A 25,008-nucleotide genomic window follows, 5' to 3' on the forward strand; every position below is an offset into this window, starting at 1 on the left:
TTTCCATTTTCGCATTAGGGTTAGGGCTTGGGTTAGGGTTAGGGCTAGGGTTAGGGTAAGGGCTAGGGTTAGGGCTAGCATTGGGGCTAGGGTTAGGGCTACAGTTAGGGTTAGGGTTGGGGCTAAAGTTAGGGTTGGGGCTAAAGTTAAGGTTAGGGTTTGGATTACATTTACGGTTGGGAATAGGGTTGGGATTAGGGTTGGGATTAGGGTTATGGGTGTGTCAGGGTTAGGGGTGTGGTTAGGGTTACTGTTGAGATTAGGGTTAGGGGTGTGTTTGGATTAGGGTTTCAGTTATAATTGGGGGGTTTCCACTGTTTAGGCACATTAGGGGCTCTCCAAATGCGACATTGCGTCCGATCTCAATTCCAGCCAATTCTGCATTGAAAAAGTAAAACAGTGCTCCTTCCCTTCCGAGCTCTCCCGTGGGCACAAACAGGGGTTTACCCCAACATATGGGGTATCAGCGTACTCAGAACACATTGGACAACAACTTTTGGTGTCCAATTTCTCCTGTTACCCTTGGGAAAATACAAAACTGGGGGTTAAAAAATAATTTTTGTGTAAAAAAAAATTGTTTTATTTTCACGGCTCTGCGTTATAAACTGTAATGAAACAGTTGGGGGTTCAAAGTTCTCACAAGTCACAACACATCTAGATAAGTTCCTTTGGAGGTCTAGTTTCCAATATGGGGTCACTTGTGGGGGGTTTCTACTGTTTAGTTACATCAGGGGCTCTGCAAATGCAACATGACGCCTGCAGACCAATCCATCTAAGTCTGCATTCCAAATGGCGCTCCTTCCCTTCCAAGCTCTGCCATGCACCCAAACAGTGGTTCCCCCCCACATATTGAGTATCATCGTACTCAGGACAAATTGGACAACTTTTGGGGTTCAATTTACACTGTTTCCCTTGGAAAAATACAAAACTGGGGGCTATAAAAAAATTTTTTGTGTAAAAAAAAATATATATATATATATATATACTGTATATTTTCACGGCTCCGCGTTATAAACTGTAGTGAAACAATTGAGGGTTCAAAGCTCTCACAACACATCTAGATGAGTTCCTTAGGGGGTCTACTTTCCAAAATGGTGTCACTTGTGGGGGGTTTCCATGTTTAGGCACATCAGTGGCTCTCCAAACGCAACATGGCGTCCCATCTCAATTCCAGTCAATTTTGCATTGAAAAGTCAAATGGCGCTCCTTCCCTTCCGAGCTCTGCCATGCGCCCAAACAGTGGTTTACCCCCACATATGGGGTATCAGCGTACTCAGGACAAATTGTACAACAACTTTTCTGGTCCAATTTCTTCTCTTACCCTTGGGAAAATAAAAAATTGGGGCGCGAAAAAATCATTTTTGTGAAAAAAATATGATTTTTTATTTTTACGGCTCTGCATTATAAACTTCTGTGAATCACTTAATGGGTCAAAGTGCTCACCACTCATCTAGATAAGTTCCTTAGGGGGTCCACTTTCCAAAATGGTGTCACTTGTGCGGGGTTTCAATGTTTAGGCACATCAGGGGCTCTCCAAACGCAACATGGCATTCCATCTCAATTCCAGTCAATTTTGCATTGAAAAGTCAAATGGTGCTCCTTCCCTTCAGAGCTCTGCCATGCACCCAAACAGTGGTTTACCCCCACATATGGGGTATCGGCATACTCAGTACAAATTGTACAACACCTTTTGGGGTCCATTTTCTCCTTGTTACCTTTGGTAAAATAAAACAAATTGGAGCTGAAGTAAATTTTTTGTGCAAAAAAAGTTAAATGTTCATTTTTAATTAAACATTCCAAAAATTCCTGTGAAACACCTGAAGGGTTAATAAACTTCTTGAATGTGGTTTTGAGCACCTTGAGGGGTGCAATTTTTAGATTGGTGTCACACTTGGGTATTTTCCATCATATAGACCCCTGAAAATGACTTCAAATGAGATGTGGTCCCTAAAAAAAAAATGGTGTTGTAAAAATGAGAAATTGCTGGTCAACTTTTAACCCTTATAACTCCCTAACAAAAAAAAATTTTGGTTCCAAAATTGTGCTGATGTAAAGTAGACATGTGGGAAATGTTACTTATTAAGTATTTTGTGTGACATATCTCTGTGATTTAATTGTATAAAAATTCAAAGTTGGAAAATTGCGAAATTTTTGAAATTTTCGCCAAATTTCCGTTTTTTTTTCACAAATAATCGCAGGTAATATCAAAGAAATGTTACCACTATCATGAAGTACAATATGTCTCGAGAAAACAATGTCAGAATCACCGGGAACGCATGCAGAAAATAAACGCATGCGTTTGAAAACGCGACCAAACGCGTACAAAAAAACCGCATGCGTTTTCAATGTCAAATATAGGGAAAAAAACGCATGCGTTTTTTTGTGCAAAAAACGCTGCAGACAAAAACGCAAGTGTGAAACCACCCTGAGTCATTACTTAAATTTAAGAGGGGACTGGATGCCTTTCTTAAAAAGTATAATGTTACAGGGTATATATTAGATTCCTTGATAGGGCGTTGATCCAGGGAACTAGTCTGATTGCCGTATGTGGGGTCGGGAAGGAATTTTTTTCCCGAATGTGGAGCTTACTCTTTGCCACATGTTTTTTTTTGCCTTCCTCTGGATCAACATGTTAGGGCATGTTAGGTTAGGCTATGGGTTGAACTAGATGGACTTAAAGTCTTCCTTCAACCTTAATAACTATGTTACTATGTTACTATGTATGTTACATTGTAACAACGTTATGATAGTTGCCGTATTTAAGTATATAATTGTTATACTATCATTTGTTTACCATATATAAAAGTGTTCTGTATTCTTTGGAATTATGTTGGTCTTGTTAGATCTTATTTATTTATTATTATTATCAGGGCAACTCTCCTTTCCACCCAGACGTGCTGGTTCGTGTGCATTGCCCCGGCCCTGCTCCTGGCCCGGCGTCCTGTTACCGTGGTGACCATGGGGATGATCTCGGTCCTCCCTCTGGTCATACGCGGTGCCGGCTTCCGGTGTCAGTCGTTTGGGAGTGTGGCATCACAGAACAGAGCGCCAATTGGTAAAATTATTCTGGATTCCACAGGGCGAGTCACATGGCTATTACATGTGACCATATTCGAGCACTCCCGTTGGTTGGAGTATAAAGGTCCTTAAAGTATTATTTTAAGTTTGAGGGCTTTCTATTCGGCCATGTGATCTAACCATGTGACTACAATTGAGCTCACCCACTGGTCCGGTATTTTGAAGGTCCCGTAATACATGTTGAGAGCTAGTTATACCGGCGCTCCTATTGGCTATAGGTCTACTAAGGTCCTTATTCTAGATATTTAGTCTTCTACTAGCGTGACACATGTATGGAATACCACGCACCGGCCGCCAATCTTTTGTAATTGTTAGTACTATATAGGGAACTCCACTTTCTGTGTTGGCCACACCTCCTGACGAAGCCTATCGGGCAAAACGCGCGTCGAGGTGCTTGGCAGTGCGGCTAGCAGTGAACATTTGACCCCAACTTAGGAACCATGGCCACAGGTATTATACGTTTGTCACGACAATAGAAAGTAACCACTGATACCACACATTTAGTTTAGTAGTTGTAATATGTCCATTTGTTTATATGACATGACATTTTATTCTATTGTTTGTAGTCTATAAGATACTCTATATTGTTTGGTAGGTCACTTGTCTTCTAATATTGACTAGACCTTATTGGATTAATGGCCATATATAGGCCTTTACTGTAGACATATGGTTCCTTACACTGAGGACCCTTATGGATACCATCATAAGGACCTACACTCACCGGCCACTTTATTAGGTACACCATGCTAGTAACGGGTTGGACCCCCTTTTGCCTTCAGAACTGCCTCAATTCTTCGTGGCATAGATTCAACAAGGTGCTGGAAGCATTCCTCAGAGATTTTGGTCCATATTGACATGATGGCATCACACAGTTGCCGCAGATTTGTCGGCTGCACATCCCAAAGATTCTCCATACAAGGCAGGATGGATCCATGCTTTCATGTTGTTTACGCCAAATTCTGACCCTACCATCCGAATGTCGCATCAGAAATCGAGACTCATCAGACCAAGCAACGTTTTTCCAATCTTCTACTGTCCAATTTCGATGAGCTTGTACAAATTGTAGCCTCAGTTTCCTGTTCTTAGCTGAAAGGAGTGGTACCCGGTGTGGTCTTCTGCTGCTGTAGCCCATCTGCCTCAAAGTTCGACGCACTGTGCGTTCAGAGATGCTCTTAGGCCTACCTTGGTTGTAACGGGTGGCGATTTGAGTCACTGTTGCCTTTCTATCAGCTCGAACCAGTCTGCCCATTCTCCTCTGACCTCTGGCATCAACAAGGCATTTCCGCCCACAGAACTGCCGCTCACTGGATTTTTTTTCTTTTTCGGACCATTCTCTGTAAACCCTAGAGATGGTTGTGCGTGAAAATCCCAGTAGATCAGCAGTTTCTGAAATACTCAGACCAGCCCTTCTGGCACCAACAACCATGCCACGTTCAAAGGCGCTCAAATCACCTTTCTTCCCCATACTGATGCTCGGTTTGAACTGCAGGAGATTGTCTTGACCATGTCTACATGCCTAAATGCACTGAGTTGCCGCCATGTGATTGGCTGATTAGAAATTAAGTGTTAACAAGAAGTTGGACAGGTGTACCTAATAAAGTGGCCAGTGAGTGTATAGAGGTGGTTTTGTTCTTATGCAGCCTTGTCTGTTTCCTGTGTGTTTCTAGTAATTTTGTTAAAGGATACTATTTATTGTAAGGTACACCTAATAAAGACTTAATTCTTGAATTATATATATCTTACTTATTATTTATTTTTCTGTAGCTTCTGGTGAGCTATATGGTCCTCTACATATAAGTACACGATTGTTATCAGATAAATTGTATTTGATGACCATATTGCTATAGGTTGAAAAGCCATCACTACCTGTCCCTGCACCTTCCTAGCTCATCCCTAACCATCCCTCTGACCTAAAACGACACTATAAAGCTTTAGAAAAACAATTTATTACCTGACATATTCCTATGATAATGAGGCTACAGCGGACTAGGACGGGCAGTCTCCGGGTCTCCATTCTCTCGGTGCACACCCTCAGTCCCTGCCTCACTGCCTGTGCACAGACCTCCCTCCACCGGACCCGGTAATCGCCGCTCGCAATGGCATACCTGCAGAGGTGTATCTAGGGTTTCTGGCACCAGGGGCAAGAATTCAGTGTGGCGCCCCCCTTCCCAAGGACATGCGATTTGCACACTTAGTCATGTGCCCACGAGCTCCTCTCCCTAATGCTCTCAATGTTCAGTGAAAAACTGAGAGAAGCAGAAGAGAAGCTCGTTGTCACAGGACCATGAGTATGAAAGTCGCATGTGAATGACGTGTCCATGTGACGACTACTGGAACCTGCAGAGCTGAATCCTGACATTGCAGCTTCTCACAACTAATGCACTGCACACTTTTAGGATTCTCCCTTGCCGGTGGACGGTCATGTCAGCACAAGTATGTGATTTGTATACTTCTGACCACATTCCGATTAGACGTGCCCGGCCTCTCTTAGTTCATTTTCATTGAGAGAGACCACACATGTCTAGTCGGTATGTGACCGCATGTATGTAAATCGCCGGCACGACAGATTCCTGACAGCGTGCAGTGCGCACTTTGAGAATTCAGAAGTCTGCAGTCACGAAGAATGACTGCAGACTCATTACAAACCTGGACAACCTCGTTAATGCTCCTAACATAAATAAAAACATGATAGTCAGTATCACAAATAACATTTACATCCAGGTACCTTATAGATGACGTCGCCTCTGGAGCTGTTCTTCTTTTCTTCATCTTGTCCAGACCCCATGATGCGGTTTCTCATCCACAGCCGTCTCTGCAGACTTCCATCTTCTCCGTTCTTTTGCAGAAAATCTCCACATGACGCCCTTAAAGATACAAGTGTCATTATAATGCTCCTGAATGAAAAATTGACCCTCACTATATTGTCTGCACAAAATATGACCCCCCACACTGTCCCTCTTATGGTACATGCTCTTCACACTGACCTCTCCTTTCCATACCGGCCCCCTCTTCACACTGTCCTCTCACTCACTGTGTCCCCCCTATAGGGCTCAGTATTTATACTCTACTCTCTCATTACACTCCCCCCTCCTTGGTATACTGTCCCCTCCTGGCTGTGCCCTTACACTGTCCCCCCATGCTAGGAACCCACTACTCAGTTTCTATTCTGTGCCCACTTACTTTTCTCCCCCCATACTGTATCCTCACACTATTCCCCTCCCTCCTCATACTGTCTCCTCTCACATCCCTCCTGTTCACTATACTGTCTCCTCATATATTTACCCCCTCACTTTCTATACTCCCCGTACTGTCTACATAAATTTTTCACATTGCAACTCATACTGTGGCAACATACATTCCCCCGTTCGCTCCACATACTGTCTGCACCCATCCCCCCATACTGTTTCCTCATATATGCCCCCATTCCCCTGTACTGTTTTCCCATCTCCCCCATTGCTCTTCATTTTGTGTCCTCAAATCTCCCCACACATAATAAATCTCTCCATCACCACTCAAATTCTCCACACATAATAAATCCCCCATCCCTACTCCAATTGTCCACCCCCACCATGCACTTAATCTTCGGTGTCTTCTGCTCCACTGGAGCACTTATCACCAGTGTTGGCCTCTGCAGCACGAGTGAGCAACGTCAGCAGTGTGATCACATGATCTGATCACGCTGCTCACGTCGCTCTGACCCAGCAGTCAGAGCCTCAATTGTACTCACTTCTGTAAGATGCGAGTACAATTGATCCCTGGGCAGGGGCGGACACTGACAGCTTGGGGCCCCTGTGCAAGAACTGTGTCTGGGCCCCCCTCCATTTATGGCAACAAAGCTATATATATAGCCACACACATACATGTGTATATATTACATACCGTATATACTCAAGTATAAGCCGACCCGAGTATAAGCTGAGGCACCTAATTTTGCCACGGATAACTGGGTAAGCTTATTGACTCGAGTATAAGCCGGGTATGCATTGTACCCTCATCCCTGTCCTGCTTTGTGTGGCTCCCCCGTCCTGTCCTGCTCTGTGTGGCTCCCCTGTTGTATGCATGGCTCCCCTGTTGTATGCATGGCTCGGCTCCCCCATCCCATCCCTGTATGCATGGCTCGGCTCCCCTGTTGTATGCATGGATCGGCTCCCCCTCCTCCCATCTTGTATGCATGGCTCAGCTCCCCCATCTTGTATGCATGGCTCAGCTCCCCCATCTTGTATGCATGGCTCAGCTCCCCCCATCTTGTATGCATGGCCCAGCTCCCCCCATCTTGTATGCATGTCTCAGCTCCCCCATCTTGTATGCATGGCTCAGCTCCCCCCATCTTGTATGCATGGCTCAGCCCCCCATCTTGTATGCATGGCTCAGCTCCCCCCTATTTTGTATGCATGGCTCAGCTCCCCCCATCTTGACCCCGGACTTTAATTAAAAAAAAATTAAAATTGCTGAAGTGCCGCCCCCTGCATCCTGGTGCCCTAGGCACGTGCCCTCAAGTGCCTAGTGGCAAATACAGCCCTGCATGTGGATGTAATTGATGTGGCTCAGCAGGGGCCACAAAGTTTGTTGTGGATTGGCGGGTCCATGAAGCTGACAAGCGTCTGGCTGTAACTCGACGGGGTCATGAAGTTTTTGAAGCTGTGGATAGGCGGGTCCATGAAGTCTGCGGTGGAGCCATGCAGAGCCTTGTGGAGAGGAGCTACAGTTGCAGCAAGAGGTTCTGCAGCAGCCGGAGCTGCAGTGGCAGCAGCAGTGGCCTGTGATCGGCAGTCGGAGGTGCCGGCAGTTTGTGACTACAGCAGGAGCTGTAGCAGTACCAGCAGGAGCTGGTGAGGTGTCGTGAGGACATTGGAGGTCCAGGTCATACAAACTCTTAAAGGGCAAGTGCAAGCCCAGAGACATAGTGGTGTACTGTACAAACTGGGGCCTGAGAGTACCATGGGGAGTCCATGGGATGTACCCAAGGGAAGGGGTGGTGTCCCTAAAAGGGGAGGTAACCCAAACAGGGATGGTAGCTCAAAAAGGGGTGGAATTCCAAAAGGGGGCGGTACCCGAACTGGGATGGTTGCCCAAAAGGGGTTGCAGTCCCGGGGAATGGTAGTTTCCCAAAAGGGGGAGGAGCGTCCCAAAAGGGTGCCACAGACGGACTGTTGCCCAGGGCAAATTAATTATGTGTGTTCAGTCTCCAATGTGAGCTATCCACCCGGTGAGCGTTTACAGGGGTTTGCCCTGCTTATACATGAGAAAGAAATTTGCAGACTGGTCGATTCTGGGAGCCCAGTGACTCTAGAGAGGGTGGCACCCGAGGGATTTGAAATACCCAATAGGAGGGTCAGGGTCACCTGCATCCATGGGCACACTAAGGACTACCCAGTAGCTAGGGTGGTCCGCAAGACAGCCAGGGACAGTGCAATCCATGATATCGCCATAGTCTCAAACTTTCCCTGTCCGGTGATAATTGGCCGGGTCTCTGGGCAGTTCATAGACCTGTGGGAGAAGGGAGCTTCTCTACAGCAGGAGAATGGAAGGCTCTTGGCTGGTGGGGTTGCGTACTTAAAGGCGGTAATACCTCCCAATATTGACGGGTCAGACATAAGGGTGACCGGAGGAAAGGATGCGCCTGCCCAACTTACTGACCTGACGTCACTTGAAGGATACCACAATTTGACTGATAATGATGTGGTTGTTAAACAGAGTGGAGCTGACACCCAGATAGTGACTTGGGGGTTCACCATACTGTGGGGTGTGACACAGACTCCTGGGGTGACACTGACGCTGAGGAAGTAAGGGACTACAGTAAAGAAGAACCCCACAAGAAGGGCAAGTCCTCCTGGCGCCAGAGACATAAAGGGCGCAAAGAAGTTGAACCAGTTGCACTTGGTGAAGAAAGGAATAAAGGAAAAACAGTGTCTTGTGCCTTTGTTCAAGATGTGAATTCTTTTCCAGACTGTAGAACGAAGATAGATGTGTTCATGTTGCCCCTAGCAACCGCTAGGTTGGAGTTGGATGACCAGCCAGTTGACAATGTAAGAGAAGAAAATCTGGAGAGCGTTGGTGGAGTGAGAATCCATGGAGGTAATGAGGAACTGACCTGTTGTAGACCCACGTCTGCGGTGACAGAGAGGGTTAAAATAACGGAGTGTAGTGAAGGCTCCATAGTACCTGATGCGGAGGAGCTTGGATACCCGGATAACCAAGAGAGGGCTAAAGATGCCATTGCTGAGTTCCAGGTGAAGACCGAGGGTGCAGAAGTAGAGGAGGCCACTAAATAAGTGGGGCCTGAAGCAGATACCTCCTCAAGTGATGAAAGCTCAACCAATTCAGAGGATGGAGGAAGCAAGCTAAGGATGGTCCAGGAGACTGAAGAAACCCGATTAAAGCAAGAGGGGCTTCGGAGACAGGCTGCTGAGTGCCGTGTGGGTGCCTTAGAGAAAGAGGTGGGGGAGCTCAGAGGTCATCTGATAAAAAGCCAGTGAATGAATAAAGCAGCTTGGGAGAAGATGGAGTGGCAAGTGTCTATCCTGGCCAAACATCTGGAAGCAGGTGACATTCATAGGAAGTTGGCTCTGAAAGCTGAACAAGATGGTTGTCTGATGAGAACAGGAGAGAAAGAGACTTCTGTGTTTAAATGCTTGATAGATGTACCTGAAGACCTGAGAAAGGCATGTGCCAGGGAGTTTATGCATGAAGGGTTCAAGAAGGCTGTGGGGGCGTGTAAGGTGAACTGGACTCCGGAAAGTAGTCAGTTAGAGATACTGTCAACAACTGATGTCACAGTGAAGAGAGTAGCTACACTGTGTGACATGCACTTGAGATATGTGCGTACAAAGTGGATGGTCCAATTGACGATTGAAGACGCTGCTAGGCGACTGGAGCATGTGAGAAAAGCGCGGAACTTCAGGAAGGTGTAATACAGGTGCCCGTCTCTATGGTGAAGAAAGTCATTGGAAGGAATGGTCAAGCCATGCAAGAGATGGTGGATAAGTCTGGAGTGGTGAGGTTGAGAATACCTGGTGTCCATGAAGATCAGTTACCCCCGGAAAAGGGTATGGTCCCCTTCTTCGTTGTGAGAACAGAGGAGAGTCTTGGAAATGTACAGACTCTGCTGGAGTACCATTTGGTGTATCTAAGGGAGATAGAGCAGTTAAGGCTTGAAAGATGGCACCTTACAGGACTGCTGCGCCCAATTGATGGAAGATGGCAGCCACCTTCAACCCAAGTTACAGGGAAAAGAAGGGGCCCTCCAAGTAATGGAACTGTGGATAGCCAAAGACCCTCAACAAGATTAGGATGCTGAGAATCTGCAAGTGGCAGTTCTATTCCCAGTGAGAGACCTGGACAGTAGCCCCTGTCAAGTGTTAGATAGGCCAGACTCAGACACAGACCAGACAGCAGGCTCGACTGTAAATTGGTCTCATGTCCGCACCAACCGTGGGTGGCGGCTATGGAGAGAACAGTCGGGTAAAGGGGCGTACTGGAAAAATATGGTGACTAAAGGTCTAGTGACACAGACAGACTTTGACTTAAGGTCCAAAGCTCAAGGCCTACATGTTGACTGCTGGGGGCGGGAAAAACCTAACAAGGGTGTGATGATGAGGGATGCTCAAACCCGACTGAGAGGGCCCTCTCGACTCGTAGGGCAAGGTGACTTGGGTACCCGGTCTCAAGACCCCTGGTGTGTGACAAATGTTCAACCCCACAGGATTGAACAGAGGGGGGGATATGTGATGCAGTGACCCCTGTTACAGGTATGCATGGCAGTCGCAGGTATATCTGTGGTGATGAGACAAAGTCCAGCATTATTGTGAATGGCCGGTCGGTATGTGTATCACAGAGGAAGATACTCTGCGCTGTCAGTCTGAAGCAAGGTTGTTCTGGGACCTGTAGTCCCACAAGTAATTGTGTTGTTTTGTAGGGAGGCTGGTAGGGCTAGTTTGAGAGCTGGGCGGGTCGAACTAGCCACACACACACCTCACACCTATTTGAGTGGTTACAGGTATGTAATGTGACCAGGGTATGGGTCACATGGTTCCTGTTCATCGTTCTTGTGTATGGACCTGAATGGTTCCTGTGTATGGACCTGAATGGTTCCTGTGTGGTTCCTGTGTATGGATCTGAATTGAACCTTTGTTGTTAGGTCCTGTGAGTGGCCTAGGTGTTGGGAGGTCCAGAGTGGGGACAATCCCTGAAGAGCACCTGGTGAGGCCGTGACTGTCAGTGGCCTGGGTGTTGGGAGGTCCAGAGTGGGGACCGGATCCCTGAATAGCACCTGGCGAGGCCAAGGACTGGCAGAGCTGGTGACGACTACTGTGTTGGGGAAGCTACCATCCTTCAGTGGGTCTGGACTGACTGAGGTGTGCCTGACAGGCAAGTTGGTGATCCCCGTAAGGCAGCTTTCCCAGGGAGAGAGGACTGACAAGAAGTCAGCAGGTGGAGCAGGAGCTCCTGTAAGGTACCTCCATAGTCTGTTGGTGCTTATTATGTTCTATGAACTGTGTGGTCACCCACGGCAACTGGTCAGAGGAGGACCAGCGTGTTTACTTGCCGCAAACTGAAGATGTGAAACCTAATGTCATGTCCTAATACAGTGTGTAATGGACTGTGCATGACCCGGTTTATGATTGTATAATAAACCGCATAGACTGTTATGTGCAAAAAGTGTTCCTGTGACCCTTGAATCCCGTTGCTAAGTGAGTATTCCCCTACCTGTTAGTGAGCGCTATCTCACAAATATTAATACAATATCCTTGACTTATTAATTTTAGCTGGAAAGAACAAATATATATTCGTATAACATTAGCAGCATTGTATTAATAATAAAAGTAAAGGAAAATAAAACAGACAAACAAACAAAAAAAAAAGGAATGTAAAACCTTGGGTAATAACTTTGGGGGTTATGTTGACGTACTCTATAATTCATGTAGGATGTAAGTCCTAGTCATCAATTAGAAGTATCCATGTTTTAATTTATACAGAGAGTGACATTATTCTGGAAAAGTCGCCATCAGTCTGAGTCTGGATCCATGGGTCCCAAATACCTCGGAAGATTTCAAGAGAGTCGGATTTGGTGGCTTCTATTTTTCGTATAGCATAATTAAATGTATCCGTCTTTTCACCTGGGTTATCGATAAAGTATTGCTTTTCCATTGCCCAGCTATGTGGTTTCTAGTTGCCATGGTAATATAATCTATAAGCCGACACATCTTACCATTGGCATTGATTGGCCTATCACCTAAATGAAGTACCCTTGGTGGAAGGAGTACTTCCTTTTCAAGGCACTGTTAATTAATTTAACTACATCCTTCCAAAGAGATTTCACTATGGGGCATGTCCACCAAAAGTGGAGCGTCTCCCACTTCATCACACCCCCTGAAACGTTTGCCTGGAACTGTATGATAGATTTTGTGTAGGTAACTAGGGAAATAATGAGTTCTATGAAATAATCTGAGGGAGGTTTCGGTAAACCAAAACCTCCCTCATACCATCTCTGAGATGAAAGGGTACCGTAATTTGTAGATCTTCTTCCCATTGCTCCATGGTTTTTAATTTCAAGTCAACATTGGATTTATTAAATTTATTATGTAAATCTGATATAAGGCCCTTTCTCAGAGGGTCGTGTAAGCACTTCAGTTCATAAGTAGTTGGTTTTGGATTTGGTGCATTAATAGTTAAGGTCTGCAAGAAGTGAAATATTTGTTCTAATCTGAAATTTTCGGACGTTGGCACTTTTCGTTATATAATGAATGTTTGTTTCGACATTAATTTAAAGTGAGTAGTTAAACTCTGGTATCTAGTTATGTTATTTTGCTTCCACCCGGAGTGATTCCTGGATGCTACGCCCGGGGGGCACATGGGGTTATCAAACAGTCCCAAAAGTGGTGATGGTTGTGACTGTAGAGCAAATTGAAACCTGTTGGCTCTCCATATACGTAGTGAGTGGGATGTGTATGGTGAGTGTATAGCCAGGTCTTTTGGTAAAGGTCCAATAGCCCAAATGAGACTCTCCAGAGAGTAAGGCGCTAGATTTGACCTTTCTATTTGAGGCCAGAGAGGTGTATGTTGATCTGCATTCACGGCTGCTAATTATGCAATCTGGGCTGCTCTGTAATAATGAGCAAAATTCGGTAAAGAAACTCCACCCTGTCGTTTGTGTCTGAATAATATCTGTTGTGAAATACGAGTTTTTTGTTATTCCATATAAAATGTCGTATGTGCGAGTGGAGTGTTCTAAAAGTCATGGAAGGTATCGGAATTGGCAGTGACCTAAATAAACATAGAAATTGAAGAAGCGTTCCCATTTTTATGGAATGACTTCTCCCTAAAAAGGAAAGAGAAGGAGTGGACCATTTGGATAGATTTTGTATCAATTTTTGTAGCAAAGGAGTGTAATTGTGTTTAAACAAAGTATTTTTGGAAGGCGTGAGATTGATTCCCAGATATGTGATATATTGCTTTGAGTGTTGGAAATGGAAACTAGTTCAAATTAAATTTTGTACTGTAAGAGGGGTATTGAGAAACATTATCTCCGATTTGTCAACGTTGACCTTCAGGCCGGAAATTTCTTCAAAATGACGAAGGGTATTTATAAGGTTTGGTAGGTATACATGAGGGTTCGTTAATGTTAGCAAGAGATCATCAGCAAAGAAGCTGACCTTATATTCATATTTACCTATTGTTTGTCCCGAAATATCGGGATGTAAGCGAATCTTTTGAGCTAAAGGTTCCATGACCTTAGCGAATAGGGCTGGAGATAAGAGGCACCCTTGCCTGGTTCCCCTATTGATAATTATTGGTTCAGGAGATGTCGAAGGTAATTTTAGATAAGCCACCGGATTGTTATAGAGGAGTCTAAGTGAATTAATTAATTGTTGTGATATCCCCATTTTATTCATGATAGTGAACAGGTATGGCCAGATAACAGTGTCGAAGGTCTTCTCTATATCCAGAGCCCAAAGAATTAGAGGAGTTTTACGTATGTTAGCAGCATGGATAAGGTTAAGAATTTTGCGAATATTATCTGGAGATTGTCTTGTTGGTATGAATCCAACCTGATCTTTATGGAACAAGCTGGGAAGACACCTATTGATCCTATTCGCTGTAATGGCCGAGAAGATTTTAAGATCTAAATTTCATAAAGATGTGGGTCTGTCATTTTTCGTAAGTAAGGGATCTCTCTTTGGTTTTGGAATGACAGTTATATGTGCTGTCTAAAATTCTGTATAAAATTCATGTCGTTACAATATGCTTGAATGTGTTTAGAATTTTTTATAATATAAGGTAGTCAGCCCATCTGGGCCCGGGGCTTTCCCTGCTTTTAAACGGTTTATGGTGGACTTGATTTCATCCTCAGAGATGGGAGAATGCAGCATTGCAGCGAAACTTGGAGTCATGGCTGGTAAGGGAACTTCCGTTAGAAAGTCATCTAATTTAGACATGGAGAAATTCGTAGTGTCAGTATACAATTTCTGGTGATAATTTTGAAATGTTTTATAAATTTTATTTGGATTAGAGGTGATTTGAGATTGTTCATCTTTTATAGAGAAAATGGAATTCAAGCGTTCTTTGTTTTTTAGTTTACGTGCTAGCATTCGATGGCATAACAGCTGGGGCATGAGAATCATTTTAACCAGATTTGTGTGACCCACTACTGATACACTACTTGAACAGTGAAACATGGTGGTGGCAGCATCACGCTATGGGGTGTTTTTCAGCTGCAGGGACAGGATGACTGGTTACCATTGAAGGAAACATGAATGCGGCCAAGTACAGAGATATCCTGGATGAAAACCTCTTGCTCTGGACCTCAGACTTGGCCGAAGGTTCACCTTCCAACAAGACAATGACCCTAAGCACACAGCTAAAATAACAAAGGAGTGGCTTCAGAACAACTCTGTGACCATTCTTGACTGGCCCAGCCAGAGCCCTGACCTAAATCCAATTGAGCATCTCTGAAGAGATCTGAAAATGGCTGTCCACCATCATTCACCATCCAACCTGATAGAACTGGAGAGGATCTGCAAGGAAGAATGGCAAAGGATCCCCAAATCCAGGGGTGAAAAACTTGATGCATCATTCCCAAGAAGACTCATGGCTGTACTAGCTCAAAAAGGTGCTTCTACTCAATACTGAGCAAAGGGTCTGAAGACTTATGACCATGGGATATTTCAGTTTTTCTTTTTTAATACATTTGCAAAAGTTTCTACATTTCTGTTTTTTTACAGTCAAGATTGGTGCAGGGTGTACATTAATGAGAAAAAATTAACTTTTTTTGCATTTACCAAATGGCTGCAATGAAACGAAGAGTGAAAAATTTAAAGGGGTCCTTACCCACTGTAACAGCTGGGGCATGAGGATCAGTTTAACCAGATTTGTGCGACCCACTACTGATAATGGTAATTGACACCAGGTGTTGAGTTTTGGTTGGAATTTCATGTATAGCAGATCCACATTCCGAGGTATAAACGATCTAACATTTGTTGAAACTTGAATGACCAAATATTTAACCCCTTCCCCACTTTGTCTTGTTTGACTTACTTTGAATGCTTGAGAAAGTTCATCAACTGGCATCAACATAGATTTCTCCCAATTAATACGAAGCCCCGAAAAATACCCAAGCTGGTTAATCATAGATATAGCGTTTATCACTGACTCCTCTGTATCCTCAAGAAATCCCAACAGGTCATCTGCATCCAATGCCACTCTTCCTTCCACAGAGCGATGCACAAAGCCCTTTATCTCCCCACTAGTCCGGAGTTTAATAGCCGGGGGTCTATCACCAATGCGAGCAGGACAGGGGGCAGCCCGGCCTAGTTCCCCTACACAGCGCAAAAGCCTCTGACCTACAACCATTTATTGTAATTCTGGCACATGGATTGCAGTATAAAAGCTTCACCCAAGACAGGAATACTGGACCGAAACCCAAGACCCTCATGGCCGACCACAAGTACTGCCACTCCACGCTATCAAAAGGTTTCACCTCATCGAGCGAGAGATCTGCCCTCCCCCTACATTCTGCGACTGTGCCTGTAGATTAATAGAGACGTCGCAAATTCACACCTCGTACACACACGGCTCCGCTACATCCACACTGTAAACCCCTCCTGACCCCACACAGAAACTGCCCCTCATCCAGCACCATGACAACCAGCACAGCAGAGTCCTGCAAACACTGAGGCCCCTGATCATGTGACCACTGACTCCTCCCCTCCTGTGACCTCATCACAGGTCCTGTGCGCACAGAGCAGCCATAGTGGAGTGCGGCTCTGCGGGTGGAGGTCGGTGCTGGAGGCTCCATTATTCTCTATGTGGAGTGCGGCTCTGCGGGTGGAGGTCGGTGCTGGAGGCTCCATTATTCTCTATGTGGAGTGCGGCTCTGCGGGTGGAGGTCGGTGCTGGAGGCTCCATTATTCTCTATGTGGAGTGCGGCTCTGCGGGTGGAGGTCGGTGCTGGAGGCTCCATTATTCTCTATGTGGAGTGCGGCTCTGCGGGTGGAGGTCGGTGCTGGAGGCTCCATTATTCTCTATGTGGAGTGCGGCTCTGCGGGTGGAGGTCGGTGCTGGAGGCCCCATTATTCTCTATGTGGAGTGCGGCTCTGCGGGTGGAGGTCGGTGCTGGAGGCTCCATTATTCTCTATGTGGAGTGCGGCTCTGCGGGTGGAGGTCGGTGCTGGAGGCTCCATTATTCTCTATGTGGAGTGCGGCTCTGCGGGTGGAGGTCGGTGCTGGAGGCTCCATTATTCGCTATGTGGAGTGCGGCTCTGCGGGTGGAGGTCGGTGCTGGAGGCTCCATTATTCTCTATGTGGAGTGCGGCTCTGCGGGTGGAGGTCGGTGCTGGAGGCCCCATTATTCTCTATGTGGAGTGCGGCTCTGCGGGTGGAGGTCGGTGCTGGAGGCTCCATTATTCTCTATGTGGAGTGCGACTCTGCGGGTGGAGGTCGGTGCTGGAGGCTCCATTATTCGCTATGTGGAGTGCGGCTCTGCGGGTGGAGGTCGGTGCTGGAGGCCCCATTATTCTCTATGTGGAGTGCGGCTCTGCGGGTGGAGGTCGGTGCTGGAGGCTCCATTATTCTCTATGTGGAGTGCGACTCTGCGGGTGGAGGTCGGTGCTGGAGGCTCCATTATTCTCTATGTGGAGTGTGGCTCTGCGGGTGGAGGTCGGTGCTGGAGGCCCCATTATTCTCTATGTGGAGTGCGGCTCTGCGGGTGGAGGTCGGTGCTGGAGGCTCCATTATTCTCTATGTGGAGTGCGGCTCTGCGGGTGGAGGTCGGTGCTGGAGGCTCCATTATTCTCTATGTGGAGTGCGGCTCTGCGGGTGGAGGTCGGTGCTGGAGGCTCCATTATTCTCTATGTGGAGTGCGGCTCTGCGGGTGGAGGTCGGTGCTGGAGGCTCCATTATTCTCTATGTGGAGTGCGGCTCTGCAGGTGGAGGTCGGTGCTGGAGGCTCCATTATTCTCTATGTAGAGTGTGGCTCTGCGGGTGGAGGTCGGTGCTGGAGGCTCCATTATTCCCTATGTGGAGTGCGGCTCTGCGGGTGGAGGTCGGTGCTGGAGGCTCCATTATTCTCTATGTGGAGTGCGGCTCTGCGGGTGGAGGTCGGTGCTGGAGGCTCCATTATTCTCTATGTGGAGTGTGGCTCTGCGGGTGGAGGTCGGTGCTGGAGGCTCCATTATTCTCTATGTGGAGTGCGGCTCTGCGGGTGGAGGTCGGTGCTGGAGGCTCCATTATTCTCTATGTGGAGTGCTGCTCTGCGGGTGGAGGTCGGTGCTGGAGGCTCCATTATTCGCTATGTGGAGTGCGGCTCTGCGGGTGGAGGTCGGTGCTGGAGGCTCCATTATTCTCTATGTGGAGTGCGGCTCTGCGGGTGGAGGTCGGTGCTGGAGGCCCCATTATTCCCTATGAGTTGTGTGGCTCTGCGGGTGGAGGTCGGAGCTGGAAGCTCCATTGTTCTCTATGTGGAGTGCTGCTCTGCGGGTGGAGGTCGGTGCTGGAGGCTCCACTATTCTCTATGTGGAGTGCGGCTCTGCGCGTGGAGGTCGGTGTTGGAGATTCTCCGTTAGGGTATGTTTCCACTGTCAGGATTGGCCCAGGATTTGCATACCTCCCAACCGTCCCGGATCCCACGGGACTGTCCTGATTTTGACAGTCAGCCCCGGGAGGGACATTTTGTTGTCCCGCACTACATGCCTAGGGCGGGGACAATGCAGGGGGCGGCACCTGAGTAACTTAGGTTTGTGGATGTTTTTTGTTTTTTTTTGTATAAAAGCTGGGTCACCTCCCGACCGACCCCGCCCCACCCCCCCCCCCCCCCCGCCCCCTGTGCGGCGCTGCCACTCTGAGGGAGAGAGCCAGCAGCAATCAGATGAAAGGTCAGCGACTCAGCATACCTCCTGTGTGTGCACGGAGCTCCGGCTTCTCCTGCTCTTATCTGCTATCCCGGCAGAGAAGGAGAGACGGGGGAGGTGCCGGGACAGTGCAGAGCTGTGAGCAGGAGAAACTGAAGAGCTGCGCATGGGCAGATCAGCCGCCCCTGCACCACAGAGGAGATTGTGTGTGTGTGATGCTGCATGTGTGTGTGTGTTTGTGTGTGTGATGCTGCATGTGTGTGTGTGTGATGCTGCATGTGTGTGTGTGTGATGCTGCATGTGTGTGTGTGTGTGATGCTGCATGTGTGTGTGTGTGATGCTGCGTGTGTGTGTGTGTGATGCTGCATGTGTGTGTGTGATGCTGCATGTGTGTGTGATGCTGCATGTGTGTGTGATGCTGCATGTGTGTGTGATGCTGCATGTGTGTGTGATGCTGCATGTGTGTGTGATGCTGCATGTGTGTGTGATGCTGCATGTGTGTGTGTGTGATGCTGCGTGTGTGTGTGCTGCGTGTGTGTGCTGCGTGTGTGTATGCTGCGTGTGTGTGTGTGATGCTGCGTGTGTGTGTGTGATGCTGCGTGTGTGTGTGTGTGTGTGATGCTGCGTGTGTGTGTGTGTGTGATGCTGCATGTGTGTGTTTGTGATGCTGCATGTGTGTGTGTGATGCTGCATGTGTGTGTGATGCTGCATGTGTGTGTGATGCTGCATGTGTGTGTGATGCTGCATGTGTGTGTGATGCTGCATGTGTGTGTGATGGCTGCGTGTGTGTGTGTGATGGCTGTGTGTGTGATGGCTGCGTGTGTGATGGCTGCATGTGTTTGAGCTGCGTTTGTGATGCTGCATGTGTATGTGTGATACTGCGTGTGTGAGCTGCATGTGTGTGAGCTGCGTGCGTGTGTGAGCTGTGTGTGTGAGCTGTGTGCATGTGTGTGAGCGGCGTGGGTGTGAGCTGCGTGCCTGTGTGTGTGCTGCGTGTGTGTGAGCCGTGTGTGTGAGCTGTGTGCGTGTGTGTGAGCGTGGGTGTGAGCTGCGTGCCTGTGTGTGTGCTGCATGTGTGTGAGCCGTGTGTGTGAGCTGTGTGTGAGCGTGGGTGTGAGCTGCGTGCCTGTGTGTGAGCTGCGTGCCTGTATGTCATTATACAGTATGGAGCATCATGTGCAGTCATTATACAGTATGGAGCATCATGTGCAGTCATTATACAATATGGAGCATCATGTGCAGCCAGTATACAGTATGGAGCATCATGTGCAGTCATTATACAGTATGGAGCATCATGTGCGGTCATTATACAGTATGCAGCATCATGTGCGGTCATTATACAATATGCAGCATCATGTGCGGTCATTATACAGTATGCAGCATCATGTGCGGCCATTATACAGTATGGAGCATCATGTGCAGTCATTATACAGTATGGAGCATCATGTGTGGTCATTATACAGTATGGAGCATCATGTGCGGCTATTATACAGTATGGAGCATCATGTGCAGTCATTATACAGTATGGAGCATCATGTGCAGTCATTATACAGTATGGAGCATCATGTGTGGTCATTATACAGTATGGAGCATCATGTGCGGCTATTATACAGTATGGAGCATCATGTGCAGTCATTATACAGTATGGAGCATCATGTGCAGTCATTATACAGTATGGAGCATCATGTGTGGTCATTATACAGTATGGAGCATCATGTGCGGCTATTATACAGTATGGAGCATCATGTGCAGTCATTATACAGTATGGAGCATCATGTGCAGTCATTATACAGTATGGAGCATCATGTGTGGTCATCGTACAGTATGGAGCATCATGTGTGGCCATTATCCAGTATGGGGCACTGTGTGGCCATATTTTTTTGTTTATAATTATTGTATATGAAACAGTGTGATCGGCAGTGCTAAATGGGTGTGGTTGGGACGTGGATATGGGTGTGACTAATTATGAATGGGTGTGGTCAGAGGCGTGGCCTAAAATTTGCCGCGGCAAATATTTTTGTCACTTGAAATAAAGCTTATTGAAAGTTGGCTTCTGGGAGGAAAAAAGTGTTTTCCTGTTTGCAGATATATTAGGGTATGTGCACACAGTCTGTAAAAGCTGCAGGTTGGACGCAGCTGACATCAGCAACGTCAAACCCACGGCGTCCAGATGTTACAGCATAGTGGATGGGATTTCAACAAATACCATGTCCACTATGCATTCAAAGACGCAAGAGGCAGTCCTGCGTAAATGGACATGCGGCGCATCTTTCCAGACCGCAGCTCTTCTATTTACGATGCGGAGACGCTCAGTCCCCTCAGCTTAAATTTACCATGGACTATCATGCGGTAAAACCGCATCTAATTTTTAGTCACATGTCTAATAACTGTGGAAACGCAGCTTGTTATGCATGTGTACTAATTTACATAAGGGTGAATCTTGTGTCACACCTGGAAGTACGTGACAGGCCGGTGCCACTCTTGCAAGTGTGATGCGAGAAATTCGCACAAGTCTCTCACATCAGCACCCCGCGCTGCCGATGGCACTCATGACTGGAATGTGCGGCTGCATAGAAATACATGTTTATAGCTTGGGAAGGGGGTAACACCCATGGAGCTTCCCAGGCTATTAATATCAGATCACAGCTGTATATTTATCCTTTACTGGCTATTAAAACGCCCCCCCCCCCCCCCCCGAAAAATGACGTGGGGTCTCCCTATAATAGCCAACAAAGGCTATGCAGACAGCCGAGGGCTGATATTAATAGCCTAGGAAGGGGCCATGGATATTTCCCCCCCCCGGGCTACAAACACCAGCTCTCAGCCACCCCAGAAATGGTGCATCTCTAAGATGCGCCAATTCCGGCACTTAGCCACTCTCTTCCCACTGCCCTGTAGCGGTGGCAAGTGGGTAATAGTTGTGGGGTTGATGTCACCTGTGTAGTGTCCGGTGACATCAAGCCCGGCTTAGTAATGGAGAGGTGTCAATGAGACACCTATCCATTACTAATCCTATAGTTGTTACAGGTTAAATAAAAACACAGCCAAAATAAAGTATTTTAGTGAAATATAACACCACACAGTTTTCCCATTTTATTATTCAGCTAATCCTTGCAATGCCCTCAATCTCCTGTAATAAAAATAAAATAATAAACCAACACAAATACTCTCTGTTCCGACGTAGTCCTAAATAACGAGTGTCCCACGACGACTCCAGCTCTGCTACATCTGGATGCCTGACATCCAGATGTAGCAGAGCTTGTAGATGACCACGGGAGATAACTTGGTTTCCGGTAAGACCTTATTGAAATTAGTACACGTGTAGTAAGCCGGGGGGCATCGGTGCACACATAGTGGGCATGGGATTTTTTGAAATCCCATGCCCACTATGCTGTAACATCCGGTCGCTGCGGGTTTTACGCTGCGTATGTACGCTGCGTCCAGCAAGCAGCATTTACTGACTCTGGGAACATACACCAATATATCTGCAAAAAGGAAATTAGCTTTTTTTTCCTTCCCAGAAGCCAACTTTCAATTAGCTTTATTTTAAGTGACAAAAAAACGCATGTAATGAAAAAAACGCAGGTGACCTGACATTGACCTTAGATGCAGATTTGGTGCAGATTTCACCTGCGTCAAATACTAAGCAAATGCTGAGCCATTCCTGACCATGGAAACATAACCGTAGACAGCCACTAAACATGCAATGATTGGCCGCCATACATGGTAATTCTATAGCCATGTTGGTCTTATAGGAGACCCGGTGAAGCGATGCTCAGTACACCATTCTCAGTAAACAGTTCAGGGAAAGTCGCTATAGGAGGGAGAGCTTAGATTAATGTCAGCCCACCTAAATACTATAAAGTTGCACTTTTTAGTGCCTTTGCATGTGGCACTATAGGGTTTATTGAACCTTTTTTAATCTTATTAAATTAATTAATTTAAATCATGTGGGGTCCCCCTTATTTTTAATAACCGACCAAGGTAAAGCAGACAGCTGGGGACTGGTATTGTCAGGCTGGGAAGGTTCATGGATTTTGGCCCCTTCCCAGCCTACAAATATCAGCTTTTAGCCACCCCAGAAGGAGTGCATTACATTAGATGCGCCAATTCTGCCACTTTGCCTGGCTCTTCCCAATTGCCCTGGTGCATTGGCAATCTGGGTAATATTTTGAGGGTTTATGTCAGATGCCATCAATCCTAGGGGTTAGTGTTGGAGGGACATTGTTACCGCCATCACTGCTCCACGTCACCGCTCCTCTGCTGCTGGGCTCGGGCACGTCCGCTCCCTCTCCCCTGTCGTGGTGTCAGCTCCTGTCGCTGCGCGCTCCAGCCGCTCTGTCTCTGGGTCTGAGCGCGCCGGTCCTTCTTTCCCTGCTGCAGCGCGTTCCCGGCGTTCTATTTCCGGGTCCGGGCGCGTCAATGCCTCTCCGTCCCTTCCAGTGCCTTGTTCTTCTGGGGGTATGCAAAGTCTGCGCAGGTGCTCTGGGTTCTCCAGAGAGCGCAGGCTTATCTTTCCTGTTTCTTCTTACTGGGGTCACCAAGGTCAGTTTTCCCAGTAACCTATCCCGCTCCTGCCTCTGCTATAAGAGGCAGGCTCTCCTGCTTCCTGGTGCCTGATTGTCATAGCCTTGCTATTGCGTCTGGCCCTTCCCGTTCCAGTACCGTGTACTCTCTCCGTTAGTGTCTACGTTTTTGTCTCTCCGTTCGTTCTTGCCTCCTTAGTTTCCTTTCCAGTTCCCAGTCATTCCCTTTTCTAGTTTCTAATTTTACCTTTTGTTTTTCCCTCAGCCTTCCTCCGTTCCGGCTTCCCAGTCCTCCTGACTGTCCTCTGACTACCCGGGTCTCCCGCCTGAACCTCCTCTCCAGCATCAGCAGACTCTCGTCTCTTCCTTCTTGGAGCCGTCCCTCTTGGTACTTTCACCGTGGGTAACTGACCTCTGGGCCTGCTCCTGACGGTCCCTGTATAGGGGTCTGTTCTATTCTAGGTCTGCACGGTCCAGAGGGTCCACTCTAGTTTTCCTGTTCAGCCCGTTATAGACATCAGTCAGACAACCCCATTACTAACCCAGTAAGCTGAAAGAAAACAAAATACTCAGAAAAATATTTTATTTTTTAAAAAACAACTCTCCCCCCCACCAAATTATTAAAAAAATTAAAAAGCCATGTTGGTTCGAAGGACTCCATGGATTACAACATAGTCCACAAATGGCAACCTGAAAAACCTAAAAAGAGGGAATGAAATGAATATAGACGAGACAGTCCTTCATTCACCATCATAGTACAACCTATGGAACCTTGTTCTGAGATTGAAGTATCAGAGTACAGCCATTCCCCCACACAGTATAATGTTCCCACACTACCGCCATCCCCCCATACACTGTATATTTGTGATGCTAGTCACTACTCATGGACAAGCCGTGAGGCTGGGTAATCAAAAGATCCAAGGTCAGGAGCCAGGAGGGTACGTCATAGACAAAGGGGTGATACAAAAAAATCATTAGGTCATGGTCCAGGCGTCAAAATAAGTGGAAGATAGCGGATCAAGCAAAGGTTGAAAATACACAGATTCAGAGCACGGTCCTAGGTCAGGCAGCAGTAGCACCAAGCACAGTGAAACACGGCAAACATACACCAGTGAGCAAGATGCTACAATTTGCACTAGTCTGAGGCAGAGAGCTGGCTAAATATCGAGGTAATTATCTGAACCACAATCAGTGCATGAATTCATGAACAGACCCACCATCAGTACTTGACTACATCACCAGAACCACCACAGGTATATGAATGCTTGACCAGAATCAAGAGTACTTGAATACAAAAAGCAAGCATAGTACAACAATCAATTGTAATATCAATTCAGCCCCATAAACCATTGTATCACATGAATTTACAACCCTACAACTCCCAGTATGTCCTTAAAAATGGTAAGAAGATACATGGAGTTGTTATTAGCAGCCATCATCACACTGTGGACCATACAATGAAGATTTAGATCCAGGTAACTTATGGATTACATCTTCTCTGGAGTCGTCTTTCTTTCCATCTCCATCTTGTCTAGAGGACATGACTTTTCACAGCCACAGCTGGTCTCTGCAGACCTCCATATTCTTTGGTCTTTTGCAGCACATCCTGCTCAGTCCCAACAAACTTGTGATTCCTACAGCTAATCAGTTGCCGAAGCAGTGGCCAACGTAGCCAGTGATTGGGAGCATGGAGGAGATGTCTTAGTCAGTAATTCAACTTGTGTTCCAGTCCGTATACGACTAGAGAATACAACATCTACACGTTCTATCTCATGATATGTTTCACATTGTTGTCATTCTTTATGATGTTACATTGGCTCATTTTCTTTCTTCCTGTTCATTTCCCTGCAATATCAGATCCTCTCAGTGGACATCTTATATATTAGGAATTAATCATCAAGGATGGATATGGACAGAGACAAGATGGCGGAGAGCATATTACACCTCACCCTAGAGATCCTCTTCCGGCTTACTGGAGAGGTGAGAGATTCTGATGATGTCACATTACATCATTCTTATCTATGGGAATAACAGATGGACAGAACTGGAGAGGTGAGGAC

The 25,008-nt window shown here is 46.8% G+C and overlaps 3 protein-coding genes across 4 annotated transcripts in view; 2 read left to right on the forward strand and 1 right to left on the reverse strand.

The window, feature by feature from the left end:
• The window catches only part of LOC143768048 (uncharacterized), an 804,459-nt gene that overhangs the window by 358,772 nt on the left and 420,679 nt on the right, over positions 1-25,008 (reverse strand). The gene's annotated exons all lie outside the window — the stretch shown is intronic.
• Positions 1-25,008, forward strand: part of LOC143767103 (uncharacterized) — a 415,169-nt gene that overhangs the window by 50,456 nt on the left and 339,705 nt on the right. The gene's annotated exons all lie outside the window — the stretch shown is intronic.
• The window catches only part of LOC143768073 (uncharacterized), a 125,247-nt gene continuing 122,471 nt past the window's right edge, over positions 22,233-25,008 (forward strand). The window contains exons 1-2 of the mRNA XM_077256755.1: positions 22,233-23,336; positions 24,806-24,928. Coding sequence (XP_077112870.1) covers positions 24,851-24,928 — 78 coding nt within the window. The 5' untranslated portion in view covers positions 22,233-23,336; positions 24,806-24,850. The remainder of the gene's footprint in view (positions 23,337-24,805; positions 24,929-25,008) is intronic.

This window comes from Ranitomeya variabilis, chromosome 4, assembly GCF_051348905.1.
Source record: "Ranitomeya variabilis isolate aRanVar5 chromosome 4, aRanVar5.hap1, whole genome shotgun sequence".
NCBI lineage: Eukaryota > Metazoa > Chordata > Amphibia > Anura > Dendrobatidae > Ranitomeya > Ranitomeya variabilis.